The sequence below is a fragment of the Gossypium arboreum genome, chromosome 10, assembly GCF_025698485.1.
Source record: "Gossypium arboreum isolate Shixiya-1 chromosome 10, ASM2569848v2, whole genome shotgun sequence".
Classification (NCBI taxonomy): Eukaryota; Viridiplantae; Streptophyta; class Magnoliopsida; order Malvales; family Malvaceae; genus Gossypium; species Gossypium arboreum.
In genome coordinates, this window is record NC_069079.1 from 175,842 (window position 1) to 198,535 (window position 22,694).

A 22,694-nucleotide genomic window follows, 5' to 3' on the forward strand; every position below is an offset into this window, starting at 1 on the left:
ATTATATTATATTGGAAGATTAAAATAAGTGTAATATTTTCCTAGCATCCAAGCAAATCAGCTGCCTCATTTCTATGTGCTTTTTAAAAAGAAAAAATAAATTTGTAATTGAAAGAGTGGGTGTTTTGTCCTTGTAAATTGTAATCACACTTGAATATTTTTAAATCCAGTATATTATTTTTGACATGTTTTGTGTGGAAAATGGGAACTCCCCAACCAGAACGACAATGGACCCACCCGCACCGGAACCAACTCCTTGATACACCATTGTTCAAGAGTCTGAATCTCTAATACCCCACACTCAAAGCAGGAAAACGACGTTACTTGCACCTCAGAGGCACCACATACTTAAATACTGACATGTGGCTAGTAAATTCAACAAAAGTTAAGAGGTGATTTGATAAAAAAATATAAATTTAAGGACTACAAATGATAAAAAAATTAAATAAAGGAATAAAATAAAAAATTTCGTAAAATTGGAGGGTAAAAATACCATTATTCCAGAAAAACTACTAATTGCCAAATAGTATTCAAAAACGGCTTATGTGTACGAAATTTATTGGCAGTGCTGACACCACATTATAAAACAAATTGCTTAAGGGGAAAAAAAACTTTAAACCCAAATTACACACCAAAACAATAAAAAAGAAATATTCCCTCGTGAAAAGTCTACAATTGTCTCTCTTTCTACAAAATTTCTGCAAAATTCCGTGGTTACAGAGAGATGGAGAGCTTCAAAGCTTTAACGCATTCTTGTTTGTAAATGGCGGTTACTTGGTTTCGCGGCGGCAATTGAAATCGGTATGTGTATTTTTTTTTTGGTTAATTTCTTATAGATCTAATTGGTGTATTTGAGGATCAATTCATGCAATGATCTGAATCTGAGGTTTTGGCTTTGGATCTTATGTTCTTATGGTTATTAGGAGCTTACTTCATTTTCATCGTTTTGTTGATGGAGTTGTCGGGAACAAGAACTGTTTGGAACCTGAGAAATTTGAAAATTTAGTGGTTGCTTTGTTCGGACTATCGTTTTTTCCCATTGATTACATTTTTTCTAGTGTAATTGTAGTCCGGAGGTCCACAATGGGATGAAAACAGAAAATACCATTATTCATGTGCGCTTCCTTTTGTATTTATTAATTAGCTTTCACTATATCAAAGCACTTGGTTATTCTTTAATTGAAATAAGAACTCTGTTTCCATTTAGCTGCCAGAAAGTGGCTTATTCACTAAGGAGATATTATTTTACTTCATCTAAGTTCTGGGAGTTTGTGCTTGGTTCGAATTTAACTAACTCTCTATGTTGATAATTTATGTCTGTTTTCATATTTTATTAATTTTAAGTTTAAATGATAAATGTTTCGTTTGACCTTTAGCAGGAAAATCAGCTGGTATCCGAACTTCCTTTACCTAAAATAATTTTACAGAAACTAGAATTCCGGAGGTAAAGCAAGAGTAGAATCTATTGAACCTAAAAGTGCAGCAGTTTTTTAATAGGTTTATTATACTGTAACATCTCAGGTGAAATTGTAGTCTTTGGCTGGAGAAATTAGAGCATTCGAATTCATCAACCAAGTTCAGGGGGAGTTTGCCCCAAACCTGGAAATACAACTCTTTACCTGTTGCCTTGAGTGTGAACTTGCCAGCACCATGATGATTGTAGATGACGTTGAGAATGGCAGTTTGGGGCCTTACCAGGATAGACCAAGGACTTTCCCCAACATGCGTAGCAAGCCTTATACTCCTTTGGTAAGAATCTTGTTGTCTTAGTGTGTAATTTGTTTGTTGTAAATGAGTATGAACTTTGAGTTTTTAGCTGTGTCTTCTTTTTTCTTTCTCATTTTCCTTTCTGTCATTTTAGTAATTCCTTTGATCCATTATATGATGTGACCTATGCCTAGTTTAACTATTTTAGAAAAGAGGAATTAGCTTAGCATGAATTGATGATCTTAATTGTTTGGAATAATTGAATATTGCCATATATTAAGAGTATTTTAGCTATATGCCTTGTCATTACCTAGCTGTGGTGTTCTGGAATTTTACATGATAGACAAGCCTCCATTCTTAAAGTTTTTGGGGCTTAGACTAAAATTAGAAAAGAAGTTTAGCATGGGCTACACAGACACTGCTAAACTGATGTGAATGGCTGTTTGACTGGTACTGGCAGAGTCAAGCAAATAGGTTAATGAAATGTGCATCTTAATATTTTAGTCAGAAAAATAAACTTTGATGCAGACCCTGTAGGCAGGATTGATGGAGAATTCTGTTCACTGCTTCTGTTTTTTTTTTTTTTTTTTAAAATCTGGATGGGCATATTTTAATCTGTCTCTTCCCCATTCTGGGACACACTTTGTACTACTGTAATTGACTAGTTCCTTTGTGCAGATTTTTCGAATTCTCATGGGAATAAATGTTCGTATTCTTGTTATACTTCTCCTTTTGGGCTTTGGATATGTCTTTTACATTGGAGCAAGTACTTCTCCAATCATTGTTTTTGTCTTCTCAGTTTGCATCATCAGCTTCCTTTTGTCTATATATCTTACAAAGTGGGTCCTTTCCAAGGATGAAGGGCCTCCAGAGATGGCTCAGGTAAAGCTCTCTCAAGATTAAAAAAAAAAAGAAAAGAATTCACTCATAATTTATCAAATCCTTCTCTAGCTTTTTTTAAATAATTTGTTCACAATATTTTCTCTTTCGTCAATGGTTCTTCAAAAGAGTGTAGTTTTCTTTCATCAGTCATAATCTTCTTGTTAACCCTTGAAATGCAACTGAGAAATTATTAATTTTTAGCAACCTCCTCACACCATTGTACTGAGCGTATCATTTTTACTTTCTAGATATCAGAGGCTATACGTGATGGAGCAGAAGGTTTCTTCAGGACACAGTATGGTACTATCTCCAAGATGGCATTTTTGCTAGCTCTGGTGATTCTTGGCATATATTTGTTTCGCAGTACAACTCCTCAACAAGAATCCTCAGGCATAGGAAGGTGATTATATGTATGAAGATTATGTAAAAACACATTCTATTTCTTTCTTTATCCTTGTGACAAATTTATTTATTCTTTTACTTGCTGATGCAGGGTAACATCTGCATATATCACTGTTGCTGCATTTCTTCTGGGGGCTCTATGTTCAGGTGTTGCTGGCTATGTTGGGATGTGGGTATCAGTTCGTGCAAATGTCCGTGTCTCCAGTGCAGCAAGACGGTCTGCAAGGGAGGCCTTGCAGGTTGTATCATCTTAAATTTCACTTATTTTGATTACTTACAGACTTGAATACTAACTGCAAACATCACATGCAGGTAGCTGTCCGTGCTGGTGGTTTTTCTGCCTTGGTGGTGGTTGGTATGGCTGTGATTGGTATAGCTATCCTTTATGCAACATTTTATGTTTGGTTGGGAGTGGATTCACCTGGTTCGATGAAGGTTACAGATTGTATGTAATTAATTTCCTCGTTCGCTAACTTATGTATAATTGCATTTTATGCAAATGGATCTCCCTATTACGTGGTTCCTACCTTTTCCATCAATCAATGGATACTGAAATCATGTTGAATGTTTGACTTCTCTTGGCCAAATGTTGATAAATTGTATGAGCATGAATCTGTTGGTTTTTTCTTTTTAAGTGGATAGTAATTATTTCTTTTGGCTATCTAAGGTACGTTACTGCTTTGTAAGTTCATTAAGAGTGGGCATAGGATTAGGTAACTAAGCATTGGGTTTTAGACTTAAGTTATTATTCTTGTGCATCTCAGGCTAGCAGGATCATTATTTCAGAACAACTCTACCGGTGATTCCTTGATTGATTTTGTTTATTTTCTTTCAGTGCCTCTCCTTCTTGTGGGATACGGTTTTGGAGCTTCATTTGTTGCCCTGTTTGCTCAGTTGGGTGGTGGGATATATACAAAAGCAGCTGATGTTGGGGCAGATCTTGTTGGAAAAGTAGAACAGGGAATACCTGAAGATGATCCTAGAAATCCGGCAGTAATTGCAGATTTGGTACTTAAAATTTTCACACTTAATGTTTAAGATATAGCTAACCATTGGAGTCTGAAGTAACATCGTTTTATTCTCTCATATTATATATTGTTATAGTCTGAGCTTGAAAATGAGCATGTGAAGCTAGTTTATGTTTCATGTAATTTCCTTTTTTTATTGCTGAAATGTTTTGTTCATTTATGCTCTGGACTGAAGGTTTATGGTTGTTATAGGAGTTGACCATAGTGGTATTCATTGAATGGAAGACTTTAAAGCAGCTCTTTTAAAAGGAACTTTGAGTTTGTTCAATATTTAATTGTGATAGCAAAAATGCATGTTATAGCGGAATATATTTATACTGGACCTTGCATGTGATTTTAAAGCATTTCTGATATTCAAATGCACGAATTTGAGAGAAAAAGCTGAAAACTTTTCTTTCATGTTTGTTTCAAAGTCTATATTGCCTTACCATAAAAGTACAATAGTTTCAGAGAAAAATAATCCATATGTAAAATATGTTATTATTCATCAAATGAAGTTCAAAGTTGGAAGTGGACTGAACATTTGTAGTACATAAGAGTATTGGAAAAATTAGAAATTTACTGCAACAATGCTTATGCTTTATCTTTATTTTTACGTTTAGTTGTCAAACATTCTATCAGCGATTCTGTTTGAAACTTGAATCTTCCTTTTTGCACTGAAGGTTGGAGACAATGTTGGCGATTGCGCTGCTCGAGGTGCAGATCTTTTTGAAAGCATTGCAGCAGAGATAATTAGTGCAATGATTCTTGGTGGAACAATGGCTCAGCGTTGTAAAATTGAAGGCAAGTACAAGCCCCCACTAATTTTGATGTAGTTGTAACATATTTATACTGTTGCTTGTTGTGAAATTTCCTATTTTATAACTATGACAGCTGCAGAGAATAGAATTTTAATCTTTTTATTCTTTTTAATAGTTTATAATGAATTGAGATGAGAGTTTAAGCCAATTGGAATCTGCACTTTGATGAGATAGTGAAGTTTTCTTGTGTCCTGTTGTATCTTTTTAGCTAACATGGTGAAGAGAAATAAACTAAAATATGCCTCTAACTGATCAGGTGTTACATTTCTTCATTTCAACATTTTCCAATAGCTTTTGTTTTCAAACCAACCTTTTCAAAAAGCAGGTATACAGAAGTATGCATCCTTATGGTGTTAGAACTAAGTTTGTTGCTTTTAATAGCATGCTCTTGGTTGTAGTTACACCAAGGGTTCACCTGCATAAATCTATAACTAAGACAGCATGAAACAGTCTCCTTCTCTGTTGGAAGTTCAATTCTTTTTTATTTATTTTTTTCATTACATACCGCTTTGGCTTTGGTGTATTCTTTATGTTGAGTGGGCTCTCTATTTCTTTTGCTGTGGTCTCATCTTTGATACTTATGCAGACCCATCTGGCTTCATTCTGTTTCCTCTTGTTGTGCACTCATTTGACCTGGTGATATCATCAATTGGAATACTTTCAATTAGGAGTACTCGTGACTCCAGTGTGAAAGCTCCAATAGAGGATCCAATGGCAATCCTTCAGAAAGGATACTCTGTTACAATAGTTTTGGCTGTACTGACATTTGGTGGGGTAATATATCATCTACTCCTGCAACTCAATGCTGAAATTATTGAAATCTAGTCATTTTTATAACTTTGTTTTGATTGAAATCTCATTCAAGACTTGTTCTTTTTTCGAAATTATTGCAGTCTACTCGGTGGTTGCTTTATACTGAACAAGCACCTTCTGCATGGTTGAACTTTGCCTTGTGTGGGCTGGTTGGAATTATTACAGCTTATGTTTTTGTCTGGATAACCAAATATTACACTGACTACAAGCATGAGCCTGTACGCACATTAGCTCTTTCTAGCTCCACGGGGCATGGGACTAACATTATTGCTGGAGTCAGTCTGGGCCTGGAGTCGACAGCTCTTCCTGTTCTTGTGATAAGTGTATCTATTATTTCTGCTTTTTGGCTGGGTCACACCTCAGGACTGGTGGATGAAACAGGAAGTCCAAATGGTGGGTTGTTTGGCACAGCTGTAGCAACAATGGGAATGCTCAGCACTGCTGCTTATATCTTAACGATGGATATGTTTGGCCCAATAGCTGATAATGCTGGTGGAATTGTAGAGATGAGCCAGCAGGTTCGATATATTGGTTCTCCATATTTTCCTGTTACAAATCTATATATTGCTATTTCTTCTTTTCAGATGATTTAAGTTGGCTGTTGAATGTTGATGTCTTGTACAGCCAGAGAGTGTGCGAGAGATTACAGATGTTCTTGATGCTGTTGGGAACACGACAAAAGCTACCACCAAAGGTTTTGCCATTGGATCTGCAGCACTTGCTTCTTTTCTTCTGTTTAGTGCATATATGGATGAGGTTGCATCTTTTGCTAATGAATCTTTTAAACAGGTCTGTGTTGCTATATTTCTCCTTTATGAAGATTCTCTTTGGTTTATCACTTTTGCCACTTCTATTTTACTTCTGAAAAAGGAGGAAGCAATCTTTCTGAAAAAAAGGAAAATGCATGGTTTTACTTATGGGCATAATAATTGTGTTTAAATTGGATTTTCTGAGAAACCAAAAGAATAACAGTGAAAAGATGTAGCAAAAGTGGCATCCACGGAGTTGGATGTTTGTTATTCTGCAAAGTCTTTCATTCTTTTCCTAATATTTGCAGTTTTTGATCAACTTGTAGGTGGATATTGCAATTCCTGAGGTTTTTGTTGGTGGATTGTTGGGATCCATGCTTATATTCTTGTTTAGTGCATGGGCCTGTTCTGCAGTTGGTCGAACGGCTCAGGAGGTTGTTAAGGAAGTAAGAAGACAATTTATTGAGAGGCCTGGGATCATGGTGGGTTAAGTTTCTGATTTTTTTTTCTTTGGTCTACTTTAACCTTTAGCTTTCTCAAATTATATGTTAAATGCAATGGAGAAAAATTATAAAGTATTTCTTGTTGTATGGAAGAATCACGAGAAAAATGAACGGAGAGCAAATATGCAATTGAGGTCTTCCTTCCAGAACTCAATTTTTGAAGGTTTTCACCTCGTCAAAAATTTCAAAATTAGGAGGGATGTGAAGAGAGATGAAAATTTGTGTTATCGTTTTTCTTGTCATTAAGCTCCAACACAAACAAATTAAAGAGATATCGGAACTTTGCTATAAATTAATGCTTTGCATACTGTTATTTCTCTCATTTTTTTCTTTTTATGTGAAATTATTTACTTTTATTCTGACATTCTGGCTGCAGGACTACAAGGAGAAACCAGATTATGGTCGCTGTGTTGCTATTGTAGCATCGGCATCTTTGAGGGAGATGATAAAGCCTGGTGCATTGGCTATCATATCACCAATAGTAGTTGGTTCGTAACTGCTCTTTGCTGATTAGTATTTACTTTTGCAAATCATGGGTTGGTTTGCTTATTTCTCGTTTTAAACGATCATTTTTTTTTTTCTCATAGGTTTTCTACTTCCTTTCCTAGTGTTCCTTCTTTGTACTTTTGCTTCAATATTTAGATGTAGACCTGTCCAAGGACAGAGCTATCCACTTAGCTCAGTCAGACTGATCTATCTGATTAGGGCATTGAACAAGGTTTTTCAAAGGCTTAAGTCACAATTTAGCCTCTAAATTATACCCATTTTCCCACTTTGGTACTTAAACAATCATTTTTATCCTAGTTTACCTCCCAAAAAGATTTGCCAATAAGAATGTGACATGTGGCACATTCTTTTAGGAACTGTTATAGTTTCAGAAAAATGAAAAAAAAAAAAATAAGGGCCGCACATCTGGCAATGAATAGGTCTACTTATCAGTGTGAAGTAGTAGTGATAGTGGTAGCAGCATTCCATCTCAATCCTAGTCCTTTGATTGTTTATGGTATGGTTGTAACTGAATCTAATTTTTTATAAAAAGTTCCATGAATCGCTGAAATATTTCTTTTTACTACCATGCATTCCAGTTCTGGATTTCTTGTCTGAATCGCACATTCTGTTAGCACTGTTGTCACTAGAACCACGTCAAGAATGTAGAAGTTTACCCAAAAAAGAATTAAGGAGATTAGATGATCAAACTTTATTCTTGGATTTTCTTTTGACTTTAGTTTACTTTGGTGATCGAAGCATTCATTTTGGTGCTCCTTTATTGATTAATTTTGTTCTTAATAAAAAATCCTTTCAACTTGCGTAATTTGTATGTAACCATTTGCAGGTTTTTTGTTCCGTGTTTTGGGACACTATACTGGACATCCTCTACTTGGAGCAAAAGTTGTAGCTGCTATGTTGATGTTTGCAACAGTTTCTGGCATTTTAATGGCTCTCTTTCTTAACACTGCCGGAGGTGCATGGGATAATGCGAAGAAGTTTATTGAGACAGGAGCTCTTGGTGGAAAAGGCAGTGATTCTCATAAAGCAGCTATTACCGGAGATACGTAAGTTCTCTTTTCCTTTATATTTTCTTCGTTTTCATAATGGTTGGGGGTGCTAGGAGATAGGAGCAATAAGTTTATAGGGGATCCATTGAGAAACTTGACCATTGCCAGGGCCTTGTCCGGGGATGGTCGAGATTGTGTGAGTCTTAGGTTTGATGTTAACCTAACTGCGCTAAGGAGATCCCGGGATCTCTGTGCAACCTAACTGTCACCTAAAACTGTCGTTCTGCATGAACTTGCTCTATTTGTGTTCAAGTGGCTTTAATCTGGAAAAAGTAAAGCCTTCTGATGTAGTGCCTTGCCTGCTGTGTATATGTAATGATATATGATATATGAGATATATGAACATGGATTGCAGCGTTGGAGATCCATTCAAAGACACGGCTGGACCATCACTTCACGTGCTAATTAAAATGCTAGCTACAATAACGCTTGTTATGGCACCAGTGTTTCTATGAAAAGGGTATGTCTATTATCCTATGTTGTGTTGTGTTGAGTAGAATCAGACGGCACCCATTAATCCATTATTTACCTTTTGAGTTCTTAGGTATTTTGCGCACACACATAGGAAGAGAGAAAAAGAGATTAGGTATTTTGATGTAATATCAATGGCATGGGTGTTGAATCTGATTAATAGCCTCAGTAAATGTTGTTCTTTTTAATTTGCTTAATCTGAAATAAGAGAGGTTAACAGAGTGCAAACCATTTTGGTTTTTCTAGTTTAGTGTACTTTTCACCCAACTTTTTTATTGTAATAAATCGATAATATGGTAGTTTTGCCTTTTTTTTTTTAATTTGTTGGTGTGACATTTTAAAAATGAAATAATTTTAAATATGTTGTAATGAATTTGAACTTAACAAAATAATTTTTAACAGTGTTAATAATGTTAAACAGTTAGATTTGAATTATGAAATCTGAACAATGAAGGATTAAATTTAAATTTGTGAGAATTACAGACACTTATGGTATATTTTAACCTAGTTTGTTTTTACTTCAAGTAATCGCAATAAATATATAATGTAAAACGGCTCTGAGAGAGTGCATTGTTTTGAGCTAAGTTCCAAAGCAACACAGGGTCGACACACCCTCCTGCTCTCTGGTTGGAACCAAGTCATCAACATAAGCAGCAATTAGGCATATTGTTTAGACCATTTCATCACAGCCAACTATCTAATAATCTATTCATAACTTACAAAGATGGAGCTCAGCTACCATTTCCTGCAATTTTATTATTATCTTTCCAATGTAATTTGATATAATTATATGAATTGCTGTTATCAATTATCATCATATTCTACTTTAACTGACATTTTACCAATAACCTTCCATTTCACGTGAAGCCGAACTCCAAAATCTGTAATCATGTATTCTAGAATTCAGTCCTTAATAAGTATGTTAGAAATCATGAGTAATATTTCATTTTGTCTTTTTATTTAAAATAGATAAATTATTTTTAAGTATTATATTAAAATTGATCTTATTTGTTAAAAATTTTGTCTATTTGTACTGCTAAAATTAATGTGATTGATGGAATAATCGACAATGATACGTGGCATATCACTTGTATCTTATGTTGACCTATAAGAATTGATTTTTAACAATAAAATGAGTAAAACTTCTAATAGGATCTGTTTGCTTTTTAATATAATATAAAAGGGTTAATTTGTTAATTTTAAGTAAATAGGTAAAATGTAATTCAACCCGTAATACAAGGACTTACATACAAATTTTACCTTAGATTTTCCTATTTATAGCTCATTTAGTGATTTCTTTTCCCTTAATTCAATTTAAAATGTATTAAATATATTGAAAACAAACATTCTTATTTCAAAAATTAAATCATCTTTAATGTGTGCACCAACCAAACAATCTCCTGCTTTTATCAAATTTACACACAAAAAAATTCAGTTTTCTAAGTTATTATTTTTGTCAAAAATAGTAATATAATAAAATAGTAATTTATTATCATTTCATATGTTTTTAATATTTTTTGTATTATTTTGTTATAGTGATAATAAATTAAATTCTTTTATAAATGTATTTAAAATCGATACAAATATGGTAGAAACCTCTATATTAAGAGTCATATTACATTTTGATTCCTTTGCTTAAAAATAAATAAATTAATTCTTGTATATTAAGTTGAAAAATAAATTGATCGTTTCTATAAAATTTATATCTATTTCTAATTTTATAACTAATATTGATGAAATAATCAGATAATTATAGGCCACGTTTCTATAAATGAAAAATAAAATGAAATTATAATGTATAGTAAATAATTTAGGAAGTAAAATGCAATACAACTGCTGGACAGTACTAGTAACTTATAAATCCCAAAAAGAAAAAAGCTAATTGGGCTGTAATTGGGGTGAGAATCCAAATTTTCGAACTCTTATGTAACTGAAATGCATGTATGCCCCTCTTCCCCACTACCACCCAAAAATAAAATAAATACAAAAAGAGAGTGAGACAGTATGCAACTCGATTTCGCCCTAAAATTTCCCCCCAAAATTCTCCCAATCTTTCTTGTTTTCTTGGCAATAATTCTCAGCCCCAGTGATGAAAACAGGATTTCACATCAACTTTAACTGTAAGTCTTCGTTTGATTCACTCTGTTTCTTTTCTATTCTTGCTTCTTTTTTTCCCTTTTTTTAGTCTACTTTTTAATGGCTTTTCCTCAATTTGTTCCTACTCAATTGTCAAAAGAAGCATTTTTGTCTATGCGGATTTAATTTTGATTTGCATGTGGTCTTATATCGACTTTGATTGTCAATTGGTTTTACCCACTTTTGTTTTGTTGTTCTTGCATAAGCATTTTGTCCATTAAATGTTCGGTTTCTCGTAACTTAGTGTTGAATTTGGGTTTCTCTATCTTTTTTCAGTTTGTTTTTGCACAAGTTTTAATTTTTATTGTATTTTGCATATTAATTCTGCCTATTGCCTTTTTTAAAATTTGATGTAGCTTGTTATCCAAGCCGATTAAAGTGGAATTGAATTTCGGTTTCTCTCTCTATTATCAATTCATTTTAACGCAAGTTTCTCCTTTTGTATAATAATTTTGCCTGTTATCACATTTGATCTTGTCATGTAATAGTTTTCTCTTTTGTATTCAATACTGGCCTGCTTGTGGTTTTGTATTGAATTTGAAATTCGAGTTTCTCTATCTATCATCAATTGATTTTAGCACAAATTTAGTTTTGCTGTTTTTGGATCTTTATTTTACTTATTATCATTTCTGAATTTGTCACTCCATAGGTTTTTCTCTGTAACCATCTGTTACTCCCATAGACTAAATCTTGAGTTATTTGTAGTCTTATTTTTAACCATCTATTTTGACTGTTAAAAACTGGACCCTGTACATCACCGTGGGCCACATGTGACACATCACAAGTAACTATCTAGTTATTTTGTCAACCACATCAATTTTAATAGTAACTATGGATGAAATTTTTAACAAAAAGGACTGGTTTACTTTTTAATCTAATGTACAGGGACTAATTTGCTCTTTTTTTAGTAAAGGGAGCAAAATGCTATCTAACTCCTACTATAGCGGCCTCCATGTTTCTTTTACCCGCGATTGGGTAATTTTTTTCTTTTAGTTTTTGTATGAATAGTAAGTTAGATTAAATTGTTAGCAAAAACATCCCAATCCAGTTTTGAAATTTCCTTGTTAAAGACAAAATTAAGAACAGGAAATTTCTTTGGAAAGCTCAAAGGCAGGAACTAGGAAGCTGCCTCAAGTCTGAGTCATGACCCTTTGACTATTCTCCATAACATTGAAGATAAGCTTATCACTACACGGATAATTTAAGCAAAATAGAGTCGGAGCAACATAGCACATTAATATATTTGTGTGTGTGAAATTTTCCTCAAACTTCCCATGAAATTACTATTAGAACTTAAACATTAGGAAACATTCAGATTGACAAAACTTTCCTATATAATTTCTCAATAGTGTTTCCTTTGGATGAAATAAGAGCTGCATCAAATATTATATATTGGTTGCTTTCAGAATCAATATTCTGTCAAAAACAAGTAATTTTGTGTTTTTGATATCTAAGTGATCATGATCTTGTTAATATTTGTTCATTTTTAAGCTATTTTTATCAGATTTTGGGTATCATATTTTATGATTTTTTCCCTTCTTATTACAGAAGGAATTCGATTTTAGTTTCAGCCATGTGTTATAGCAAAGCCCCAAAAATGAACAACAGTGATGTAATGAGTGATATTTTACTGAGGCTACCATTGAAGGATTTGGTAGGATGCAAATGTGTCTGCAAATGGTGGAATACTCTCATCTCGGACCCCATTTTCAAGTTGAATTATTCACTGCGAAACCCTCAGTACAATATCTCAGGGTTCTTCCTACAGAAATTCTTGTACCTTGAGCTGCATTCGAAATTGTTGTTCTTTCCTTGTGAAGGACGAGTAGATGCTGCTCCTAAACCATCTCTCTCTTTCATAGAAGACGATAAAGGTGTTCGTATACAACATTCTTGCAATGGGCTTCTCATATGCAGCAGTTTCCGATGTGGAGAAGAAGATCGCAAATACTACATCTGTAAACCTACTACCAAACAGTATTTTCCCCTGCCGGATCTTGAATGCAGAACTGTATTTGGCATTAGCATTGCATATGATCCTAACAGATCACCTCATTACAAGATTGTTTCCATTTGTGATGCGTATTTATCGAAAAATCATCGCCACATAAAGATTTACAGTCCTGTCACAGGCTCATGGAAACCCTCAGGTAAACCATTCACTGTTCCGGACGAAGATATGTTGTTCAACCGAGGAGTCTTCTGGAACGGTTCATTACATTGGATTGGAATGGGAAATTTGGCACTTCGATTCGACCCCGAAACAGAACTTATGTTAACAATGCCAATGCCTCCAACACAACGAAAGCCGGGATATTTTGGAGAATCAGGAGGTCATTTACTTCTAGTTGAAGCCTACGGTCCTCTCACTGCTGGATTCGACATAATGGAGATGAAAGCCGACTATTCTGGTTGGTTTGTCAAGTACCATCTAAATCTTGATCAAGTAGCAAGGCGATGTCAGGCCGTAGAAAGAGCTAACCGGTTATCGATCTTACATATTGTTTATAATCATGTAGAAGATGTAGATGAGTCATTCATAGTGATTCATGTTCCAGGTGAGTTTGTCTCATTTAAACTTAGAGATTACAGTTTCATGGATCTTCAGACAAATAATCATGTGGATTCAGGGCTAGGATTATGGTATTCCTGGGAGGGAGTTTATCCTTATACAAACACTTTCTTTTATCTTTGAACTTTTTGCTTCTAACTTTTTTTTTAATATAATTTACATTTTAATAAATTAGCCATTGCATTTACGTTGTAAAGTTTCAAATCAATCCTACATTCATATCAAGTGAGAAATATTGTTGTGTTTTTTTATATATATGGAAAAATTGTATTTTAGGTCCTTAAAATTATAAAATAATACATGGTAAAATCATAATTTAGTTTCAAAAGGACTTTTAAAGACGATGAAAATGATAATTTAATATAATGATGCAATCACATTTTAATTTTTATTAAAATGACTTCTGAACAAAAGATGTTTTTAATTTGGCATCCATGATTTACAACAAATATTATAATGGTTGGTATTTACTAAATGAATGGTTTTTATGTTGATATATTGAAGGAGAGTGATAGAGTTGTATATCATGGATAATTATTAGAAGAAAATCAAGTTTCTTATTCAAATGTAATTTCCCTCTACAAAATCAAAGGTAAAAGAAGAGATTTTGTTAATTCTTTTAGTACAAAAAAGCCATTGTTTTACATTTCTTTGGTAATTGCATGGAGTTCATCTACACGTCTGAGGTTGATGAGAAGAAGGTGTTAACTCGGCATCTGGTGAACAACAAGAAGCAATCATATCAGCATCCACATTGAATCCAAATTCATGCAAAAACATCGCATCCTTTTTCAGTTCCACCATTTCCAATATCTTCTCAAACACTGACACTTCACAAGGGATCCTTAACACACCTTCTTGTTGAAACCCAAACTCTTCTTCAGCTTTTCTAAGTAAAACCCTAAACGCTTGATGACCCAAATACTCCGTCGGGATCACGAACCGTTTCCGTTCTTCACCCACACTCACGGCTAAGAACCCTTTCGGCGGCGATGACGTCGTCAGCGATGAAACGTCTGTGAATGATAGTGTCCTCTTTAGGAACTTCATGCTCCGGCTTCCACTTCCGGTGCTGCTACTAGTGGTGGTGCAACTACTGTTGGTGGTGATGGCATTGTTATTTGCTAATTTTTTCCATTTCTTGAGGAGTTGTTGAAGCCTAACGATCTCTCGGATCTTGTTGGACTTTTTTGAATCCATTAAAACACCGATGCCAAAAAGAATATACAACTGTTCAACGTAGTTCCAATGAAAGGTGTGAGTTGATATATATACACAAGCAAGCTCCATTAAAGAGAGGAGTTTACCAATAAATTTTATTTCTAAATTAATGCATATAGTAATTAGGTCGGTTAATGCTAGTTACGAGGTTATTACTATATTATATAAAAGAAGAAATAATGTAAATGTACTGTGTAATTATAAATATGAAAATTAAATTTTAGTTGATATCTATGCATAAAACTTTAGTTTTAAATAAATAATTTTTTATTAAATTATATAATATATTAACGTAAAATATATATTAATTCAATAATATTATTAAATTATAATTTTATATTTATCATTTATATAAAAAGCAATTAAGGGATTTTTATTAATAAAACATTTAATATTTAATTATGGTTATTAAAAATTCCAAAGGCATGAAAGTTTTTCATTAGAAAAGAACAGAGAAAAAGTTGATAATTTAGAGTCAAAGGTGCCCAAGTCAACCCATCTCTTCGTTTTGGTCGGTTCAATATTTTATATGTAACTTTTGAGTCTTTCCACGTAATTTATTTTTATTTTATTATTTCTCTTGAGAGAAAATAATCAGAGTAAATGGTTGGTTAATGAGTACCTCTACAACATTCTTTTAAATTAATTTATAGTAATAACATTATGTTAAATTTATTTATTATTTAATATCAAAAGAATTTAAATGAAAAAAAAAAACTAAGCAGTGCAGGTCATTTATTATTACACTGAATAATTGATTTTTATTTATTTTCAATATAACCTCCACATTATTCTGGATAGATCTGTGATTAAATTTTTTTAACTTAGATTTAAATACAGTTGAGTGTAACATTAAAAATATTTTTTATATACTTCATAATTATATAAATTATTAATTTGACTATAAATTATTGATTTGACTAATCTGAATTTATGATCCGTTATTGATAGTAAAATATTAAGATATTAAATTGTATTTTAGTTATTAGATTAAAGAGTAAATCTGTTATTTTAGTTAAAAATTAACATGTTTATTTTTAATAAAAACAAAATAGATTATTAATAAAATGATTAAATATTGCAAGTATTATATATCCTGTATCAGATTCACATGCAAAAGGGTGTTAATTTAATACAAGTGGAATCTGGTGTCAACAGTCCCCAGAAAATAAATCCATTTAATTTGTCTTGGTATGTGTAATAATTAAGCTTATTTATTAGAAGATCTATGGGCAAACTCAAGAAATTCCATGTGTAAATCCCACTCCATTAATTAACCAACTTGACAAACACCCTATTTTTAATTATTTATGTACATCAAATGTACTTTTTTTCTAATTAAAGAAACTTTCTTCAGTTAATCATGATGCTACTTTTTTTAGTTCATCTAGAAAGTACATAATTGAATTACTACCATTAATTTAATCTTTATATTATAAAAATAATTCAGATTATAATATATTTTAAAATGCAAATGAAATATTTTATCTGTAATTCAACTGCGAATGAAAAATAATATAATTATGAATTAGACATTTTATTATTTTTTCCAAAACTCGTAACATAAAAAACAACCATCAATTTATTAAAACATAAGGTATGGGACATTTCAATGATTAAAATTGTATGGAAATTTTTCAAAATTAGAAGAAAGGGTATTTTGTTGATGTAGGTGCAATCCAATTATAAATTATTTTTTTCTTTTCAATTATTGTGGAATCAAATCATTGCAGCTTATGATTTATATTCATAAACTTGAACATTACCTAATCATAAAATATGTAAATTATTATTTTTAGTGGTAAAATTAAAATATTTTATTTTTATTTTTATCATAGAGTAAAGGTGTAGACTTTGGAAGATGTTCCATGGAAAATAGCCAATCTCGGCCTTCCAGAACGGATAAATAAAATAAAATAAGTTCACATGGCAGACAATATTTACGACAAATACAATCACCTAATAATGTACGACATGTGAATTGGGGAGGTCACATGATTATACATCTCAACTTCTATTTCATTTGCTTAAATCATTTCTAGATATTATAAATTATTTTATCATAAATATTATTGTAATCACACCTCCATTTCTTTAACACTCACAACAACAAAAAATGCACGCTTTTTATCATTATACAAGTAGAAATTTAATTTTAATTTATGTGAAAATATTATTTTTTAGTTCCATAATGTTAACCAAAATAGTCTCACATATGTGAAAATTTAATTATAATTATAGAATTACATTAAATCAAAATTTATATATAATATTACACATTAAATCAAAATTAATACATAATTTTAAGATTTATCCCTATTATATAATATATCAAAATATTTTTTTCCAATTTAAGATATCACAGTTTTTTTTCAAATTCATTAAATTTTTATATCAATTATTTTAAATATTTTTAAAATAAATAAATTTTAAAACAATTGCATTTAATATAGTTTTAAAAATTTTAGTCAGTAATAAAAATCCAAATCGAAAATTTTTGCTCACCAAACTTTATTCGGATATCCGAATCTTGCTGTATATAGAACTACATAGGCTCCAAAATTATTAAAAAAAAAATCAGAACGTATTGGAAATAAATTTTAAATATTGGTATGGAAATGATACAATACATAGAGTTGCATGGCGTGGCGATAGGAAGAGTGATTGAGTGGGACATCTGATGATCTGATAGTTTGGTTGATTGATCCGCCAACCCTATGATTGCTGCTTTATAGTAAATTTTGGGGATTCGATACTTTATTTCTATTGTAAAAACAAAACAAATTCTATTATTATTTATGTACGTAATATGTAGAATTTATGATTTAATTTAATTTAATTTATTTTATTTTATTTTTAAATTAAAAAGTTTGACCAGGATCTCAAAGTAATAATTATTTCATTTTTTACTCATTTAATTTGAATGATTTAGGGTGTTGAAAATTTTAAAAACTAAATATAATTTTCGTTTTATTTTAAGTCATATACTTGAGAAAGTAGATAGGCATATAATGAGATTCTCTCTTAAAAGTGTACGCCTCAATAATTTAGATAGATATATAATAAACTCTCATCTTAAAAAGTTCAGCTAAGCAAGTGAAATAAATAAATGAGTGAACTACAAGTTCGGCTAAGCAAGTGAAATAAATAAATGAGTAAACTACATAAGAATAGATATATAATGAACTCTCCAATAAAAGTGTATCTGAATAAGTGAATTTTGCAAGAGTAGATATTAATGAACTCTTTAATTAAAGAATTTGTCTAGTGAATTCTTCTACTAGTGAAATCCAAAAGAGTAGAAATGAAATGAAATGTTGTCTCCAATACCTTCAGTCCATTTCTACTTCTTTTTTTCTGCTTTTGCTTACGTGGCCTTGCTCTTCCCGCATAGATGAACTCATGTCAATTTCATGATTTGCTTTAAAATACTCTATCTTACTTGGCGTATTGTAATGTTATCCATTAAAGCCTTAAAAGGCCACGCACGATAAGGCACTAAGAGCTTGATAGACCCACGCAGGAATAGGATATAACTTTGGGGCCTTAAGAGGCTTCATCGAGAACAATATTAGGCCCTCAAAAGTCCTACACCCGTTGGGGCATTGTAGCCTTTGCTTCATTGAAAATGACACCAGGGCCTTCTGAAGGCTGTTGATGAAGAGATGATCACTTCTAACGCACAGAGACAGGAGCTTTTACCACTACCAATATCATTTGATAGAATGGGTGTAGCCTAGCAGTAAGTGCATTATTTTATGGGTACATATTACATTATGTATTATTTCAATTTTGATGCCACAATAATTATAGTTTAATCTATCATCTTCCTTGGAAAACTAGTTAAAGATAAACCCCTTCAACAGTGCATTTCTTTTAGAATCAACCATTAACTTCCATTAAAACCCTCACAAACAACCCTTTGTAACCCGACCCTTAAACCAGTTTACTCGTAAACAGCAACACTGACCCTCAAATCCAAATAACGTAAGTCCATATCATATCTACTTCCAAATCCAAATAACATAAAAGTCGAACGAGTTGCATCCAAGGGAAAATCAGTAGCAAACTGTGCATCAAAACAAGGGAAAAAGTAACATAGCTTTACACAACACCTAACCTTTAATCAAAACAGGGAAAAGTATGGGTGAAGGATCTCTCTCCAATTTCCCATCACAAAAATGAAGCTTTTTCATCTTCTCTTCACACCAAAACAACTGCTCTTTACTTATCCTTCCCATCCGAAGAACCCTTGATATTATTTTAATGTCAATAAGCCCAAACAACAACGGAACATCCTCGTGCGATATCGGCCACATATTCTTTTTCCATCCTTTCCGTTTCTTACGCAGCTCCTTCAGCTTTGCGCCTTTCTGCAGATAGAAATGGCAAAAAAAAAAAGGGTTGTTGAACATCAATGGTCCCAAGTTAAGGTCGATAAGGACATGCTTTTCCGAATAAGATTGCTTATCTTTTAAGACAAACATGTCCAACTAGTGCCAAGTGTGATGCAAGTAGCAAACAAGAATGCAATAGTAATATAGTAGATGAATGTTACTGCTACATTGCTCAAATTCAAGTGTGACCAGTATCTGAGACGAGTATGCTCAATTTGTTATTAGTACTTCCGCCTTTTGGACGTCTTTGGAGGGTCATATCCCATATCTATGTCCAAACGCACATTGGTACATACCGAGACGTACCCATACTCATATCTGATACCTCCATATCGAGTAACATAGGTAACATAAAAAGTTGAGATAGAAATGTACCTTCTCTAACAATGATTGAACTTGAAGAGGGGTAGCCATTGGGTTCTGGTTTCCGAACAAGTTACGAAAACTACCATGTTTTTTATTGTCCATTTTTAAAAAAAGTCGGAATACCAAGATTGTGGACTCAATAATCTGGATGATATCCGGGGCAAGGACCGAATAATCTGATTCTTCTTCCACCTTTTCCTTCCGATCTGAACCTGAAAAACAAATGGAAACAATCCATCTAAGTACTTCCGGGTTTCGTAAAACTGAAAAACAGATACTAGGCCACAAAAGATTCTTCATTCAAGGACCGATCATTGAAGATTTACCTTGAATGTTTGGAATTTGAAGAAGCTTAGGTAAAATATTTCGAGCTCGGGCATAGATTTCTGACCTGGGACCATCCTGAAAAGGTTCATCTTCGATAAACCTTTGTAATAAGACCTGGAATTGTTGAAGTTGCTGAGCACTGTGGTTGTAACAGATGGGATTCTCAGGTTGGCACAAAACTATCTGACTGAGTTGCGAGTACTGGCAATGAAGTGCCTCCCATGTTAAGCAAAATTGAGCAACATATGCTGTTTCGAGATCCTGAAACGGGTTATTAATAGACTGTTGTAGTTGCTCGGCTTCTTCATCAGGTTCTTCGATCTTCTTCAAGGAAAGGCAACTCAAGGGGGACCGAAGTTTCTTATTTGCAGATTTCGGGGATGGAGTTGAAGGATTTGAGGAGCCTAGAAGACAATAGAAAACCCAAAGACTCAAAAAACAGTGGGAATTTTTGAAAAAAAGAAACACCTCTACAACTGTTAACAACGATGAGAAAAAACAGTTTAAGCACCAGTAATCCAAATATGTAGTACTTGAGCAACTAAGAAAAGAAACAAAACCTCATAAACTAAGAGGCACCAACACAAGAACCATCACTGTCAGCCAAACATTTTCATCATTAATTGCATCTAAAACAGCTATATGATTATTCGGACAGTACAACATCCCATTTTACTAACATCAATAAACCAAGCAGCAATAACATGAACCATTAAAAAGCAAATATGCTTGGTCCTAGGGAAACAGATCGATCTAGCCATGAGCAGGTTGAAGAGAGCTCTAACAGGCTTCAAAGGACTGAACCGGCGTATATGGCAACATAGAGGGATGACATACAGCTAGGGGTGTCTAATTCGGTTCACTAGTTTGAACAATATTTTTCTCTCTAGTAACTTGACTGAGACTCATACCACAAACAAATGACCAATGACATATATGAACCCGGAATCACGGCCCTACTTCCTGCTCAATAGTCAATAATCTGATACTCTTATCTAGTTTGCATCCTTCACAAGCTCATTCGGTTCACTAATTTTAACTCTTTATCGGGAACTTACATCACAAACAGATGATTGATAACATTTACGAAACCCAAATCACGGCCCTACTTTCTACTAAGACCTTATACAATTCAACCTCCTAAAATTGTTCATCATGCTAGTATGCAACACAATGTAAACAAGTAATGCAGCACTAAAAGCATTAAAAGCTCGTATGATTCGCAAATTCGATGTAAAATTCAACAACGCAAGTAACACTTTACCAGCTTCCTTGAGCTGTTGTGCAATAATCTTATCGTAGAACAACATACGCTCGCAATACTTCTCGTAAACAGCATCGAATCCACCCCACCATTGTCGACCTTCGGCTTCGACATCCCTCCATTCACTGGAGCACGTCTCGCCACCAGCCTCCTCTCCGTCATCCTCGGTGTACAACTCTTCTTCTTCCTCCTCAGGAATCAGTACCATAAAACTGTTTTTTCTAAGTTCTTTTAATCTCCTTTTCACTTCATTGGTTATAAAATCATCATCATCATCATCCTCAACTTCAACACCATTGTCAACTTTGGATGATTTCTTCACATCATTGTCACGACCACCATCAGAACCGCCGCCGCCGCCGCCGCCGCCACAACCACCACCACCATCATTGATATTCTCCAAATCCTTTTCAGGGTCAGGCTTATGAGCTTTCCTAAACTTCTTAACTTTCAAGAAATCCATCTCCTAAATAATCTTTTTTTTTCTTTGGATCCAAATTGAGACACAAAATTGTTCTTTAATAGCTAAAAAAATTCAGACCCTTTGAAATATTTCAAGCAAGCATTTGATACACTGAAAATCATGAAGATCTCACCTTGAACACGAAAGATGAACTGAAACAACAGCTTTCAATGTGGTTTATACATAATCAAAAGCTTTAAAACAGTAAAAAAAGCAGTCATTTCCCCTACAAAAAAAAAAAAACAGTCACTTCAGCAGAAAGTGAAACAAAAAAGAAATGCCCTTGAAAGTGCATTTCTTTTAGAATCAAACATTAAACCCCATTAGAAAAAAACCCAATGATCTTTCAAAAATGGGGTTCTTTTTTAACTAAAACCCCAGAAAGAGCATTTACAATAATGATTCACAAGTTTTTTGCTCTTCTATTTTAGCATTTACTCAAAAGAAAGAGAGATTTTCCTTGTGTAACCGACATTGCAGATATAGAAAAAAAAAAAAAAGAGAGAGAGAGAAAAATCCCACAAAGTCACACCCAACACAAAAGATCCTTAAAAAAGAAACCAAAAATCAACTAGAGTTAAGGGTTTTCTTTTTGAAAAAGCTCATTTTCCGTTAATTTTTTTTAAAAATAAAAACAGTAAAAACACTCCACAAGAAGTGCGCAAAGCAGTGGGATTTACTTGATAAAACCAATTTGAATTTGCAAAAAATATTAAAATCCATATAATATGAATTAATAATCTACGATTATAAAAATTGTCAGTTCTTCCGAGGAAAGACAAAAGACTGTACTTAGACCACTGCTGACTGATGAGTCGATAACAGTGATATGTTGGGAACTATGAAAAACTCTATTTAAATAATGGTTAAAGGAAAATACTATAGTAATGAGTGCTTAGAAATAGTAATTAAATATAAACATAAACATTTTTTATAAGGAATAGAGACATTATTTGAAATTTTAAAATATTAAATATTTTAAACTTGATAAAAATTTGTTACATCCATAACGTTTTATATTTTAAAAATTACATTTT

General features: G+C 32.9%; 4 protein-coding genes across 15 annotated transcripts; 2 read left to right on the forward strand and 2 right to left on the reverse strand.

Moving 5' to 3' along the window:
• The first annotated feature begins 541 nt into the window (after positions 1-541).
• On the forward strand, positions 542-9,231 carry LOC108489322 (pyrophosphate-energized membrane proton pump 3). Of its 6 annotated transcripts, none has more exons than XM_053019899.1 (17): positions 542-801; positions 1,377-1,444; positions 1,522-1,749; positions 2,386-2,589; positions 2,838-2,989; positions 3,083-3,230; positions 3,304-3,436; positions 3,827-3,999; positions 4,682-4,802; positions 5,406-5,593; positions 5,713-6,150; positions 6,257-6,421; positions 6,708-6,863; positions 7,261-7,372; positions 8,218-8,437; positions 8,796-8,900; positions 8,985-9,231. In XM_053019899.1, the coding sequence occupies exons 3-16, from the start codon at positions 1,651-1,653 to the stop codon at positions 8,893-8,895; spliced, it is 2,409 nt and encodes an 802-aa protein (XP_052875859.1). In that variant the 5' UTR covers positions 542-801; positions 1,377-1,444; positions 1,522-1,650; the 3' UTR covers positions 8,896-8,900; positions 8,985-9,231. The 6 variants fall into 6 exon arrangements, with proteins under 6 accessions (XP_052875859.1, XP_017649266.1, XP_017649264.1 ...); XM_017793777.2 differs by having other exon boundaries at positions 1,380-1,444; XM_017793774.2 differs by having other exon boundaries at positions 544-801; positions 8,796-9,231.
• A 1,572-nt stretch (positions 9,232-10,803) lies between these two features.
• On the forward strand, positions 10,804-13,790 carry LOC108487450 (F-box protein At5g07610-like). The gene is made up of 2 exons (XM_017791797.2): positions 10,804-11,031; positions 12,596-13,790. Exon 2 carries the CDS (start codon positions 12,621-12,623, stop codon positions 13,740-13,742), a length of 1,122 nt encoding a protein of 373 aa, XP_017647286.1. The 5' UTR covers positions 10,804-11,031; positions 12,596-12,620; the 3' UTR covers positions 13,743-13,790.
• Positions 13,791-14,153: 363 nt separating this feature from the next.
• Positions 14,154-14,863, reverse strand: LOC108488788 (protein SMALL AUXIN UP-REGULATED RNA 12-like). Its single transcript, XM_017793071.2, has one exon. The coding sequence runs from the start codon at positions 14,817-14,819 to the stop codon at positions 14,289-14,291; it is 531 nt and encodes a 176-aa protein (XP_017648560.1). The 5' UTR covers positions 14,820-14,863; the 3' UTR covers positions 14,154-14,288.
• Positions 14,864-18,817: 3,954 nt separating this feature from the next.
• On the reverse strand, positions 18,818-22,538 carry LOC108489624 (uncharacterized). Of its 7 annotated transcripts, none has more exons than XM_053019985.1 (6): positions 22,450-22,538; positions 21,791-21,883; positions 21,195-21,679; positions 19,930-20,334; positions 19,613-19,815; positions 18,818-19,213 (listed from the first exon to the last, which is right to left on the reverse strand). In XM_053019985.1, exons 3-6 carry the CDS (start codon positions 21,655-21,657, stop codon positions 18,956-18,958), a joined length of 1,329 nt encoding a protein of 442 aa, XP_052875945.1. In that variant the 5' UTR covers positions 21,658-21,679; positions 21,791-21,883; positions 22,450-22,538; the 3' UTR covers positions 18,818-18,955. The 7 variants fall into 7 exon arrangements, with proteins under 7 accessions (XP_052875945.1, XP_052875944.1, XP_052875946.1 ...); XM_053019984.1 differs by lacking the exon at positions 22,450-22,538 and adding an exon at positions 22,052-22,259; XM_053019986.1 differs by lacking the exon at positions 22,450-22,538 and adding an exon at positions 22,180-22,214.
• Between the last annotated feature and the right edge of the window lie 156 nt (positions 22,539-22,694).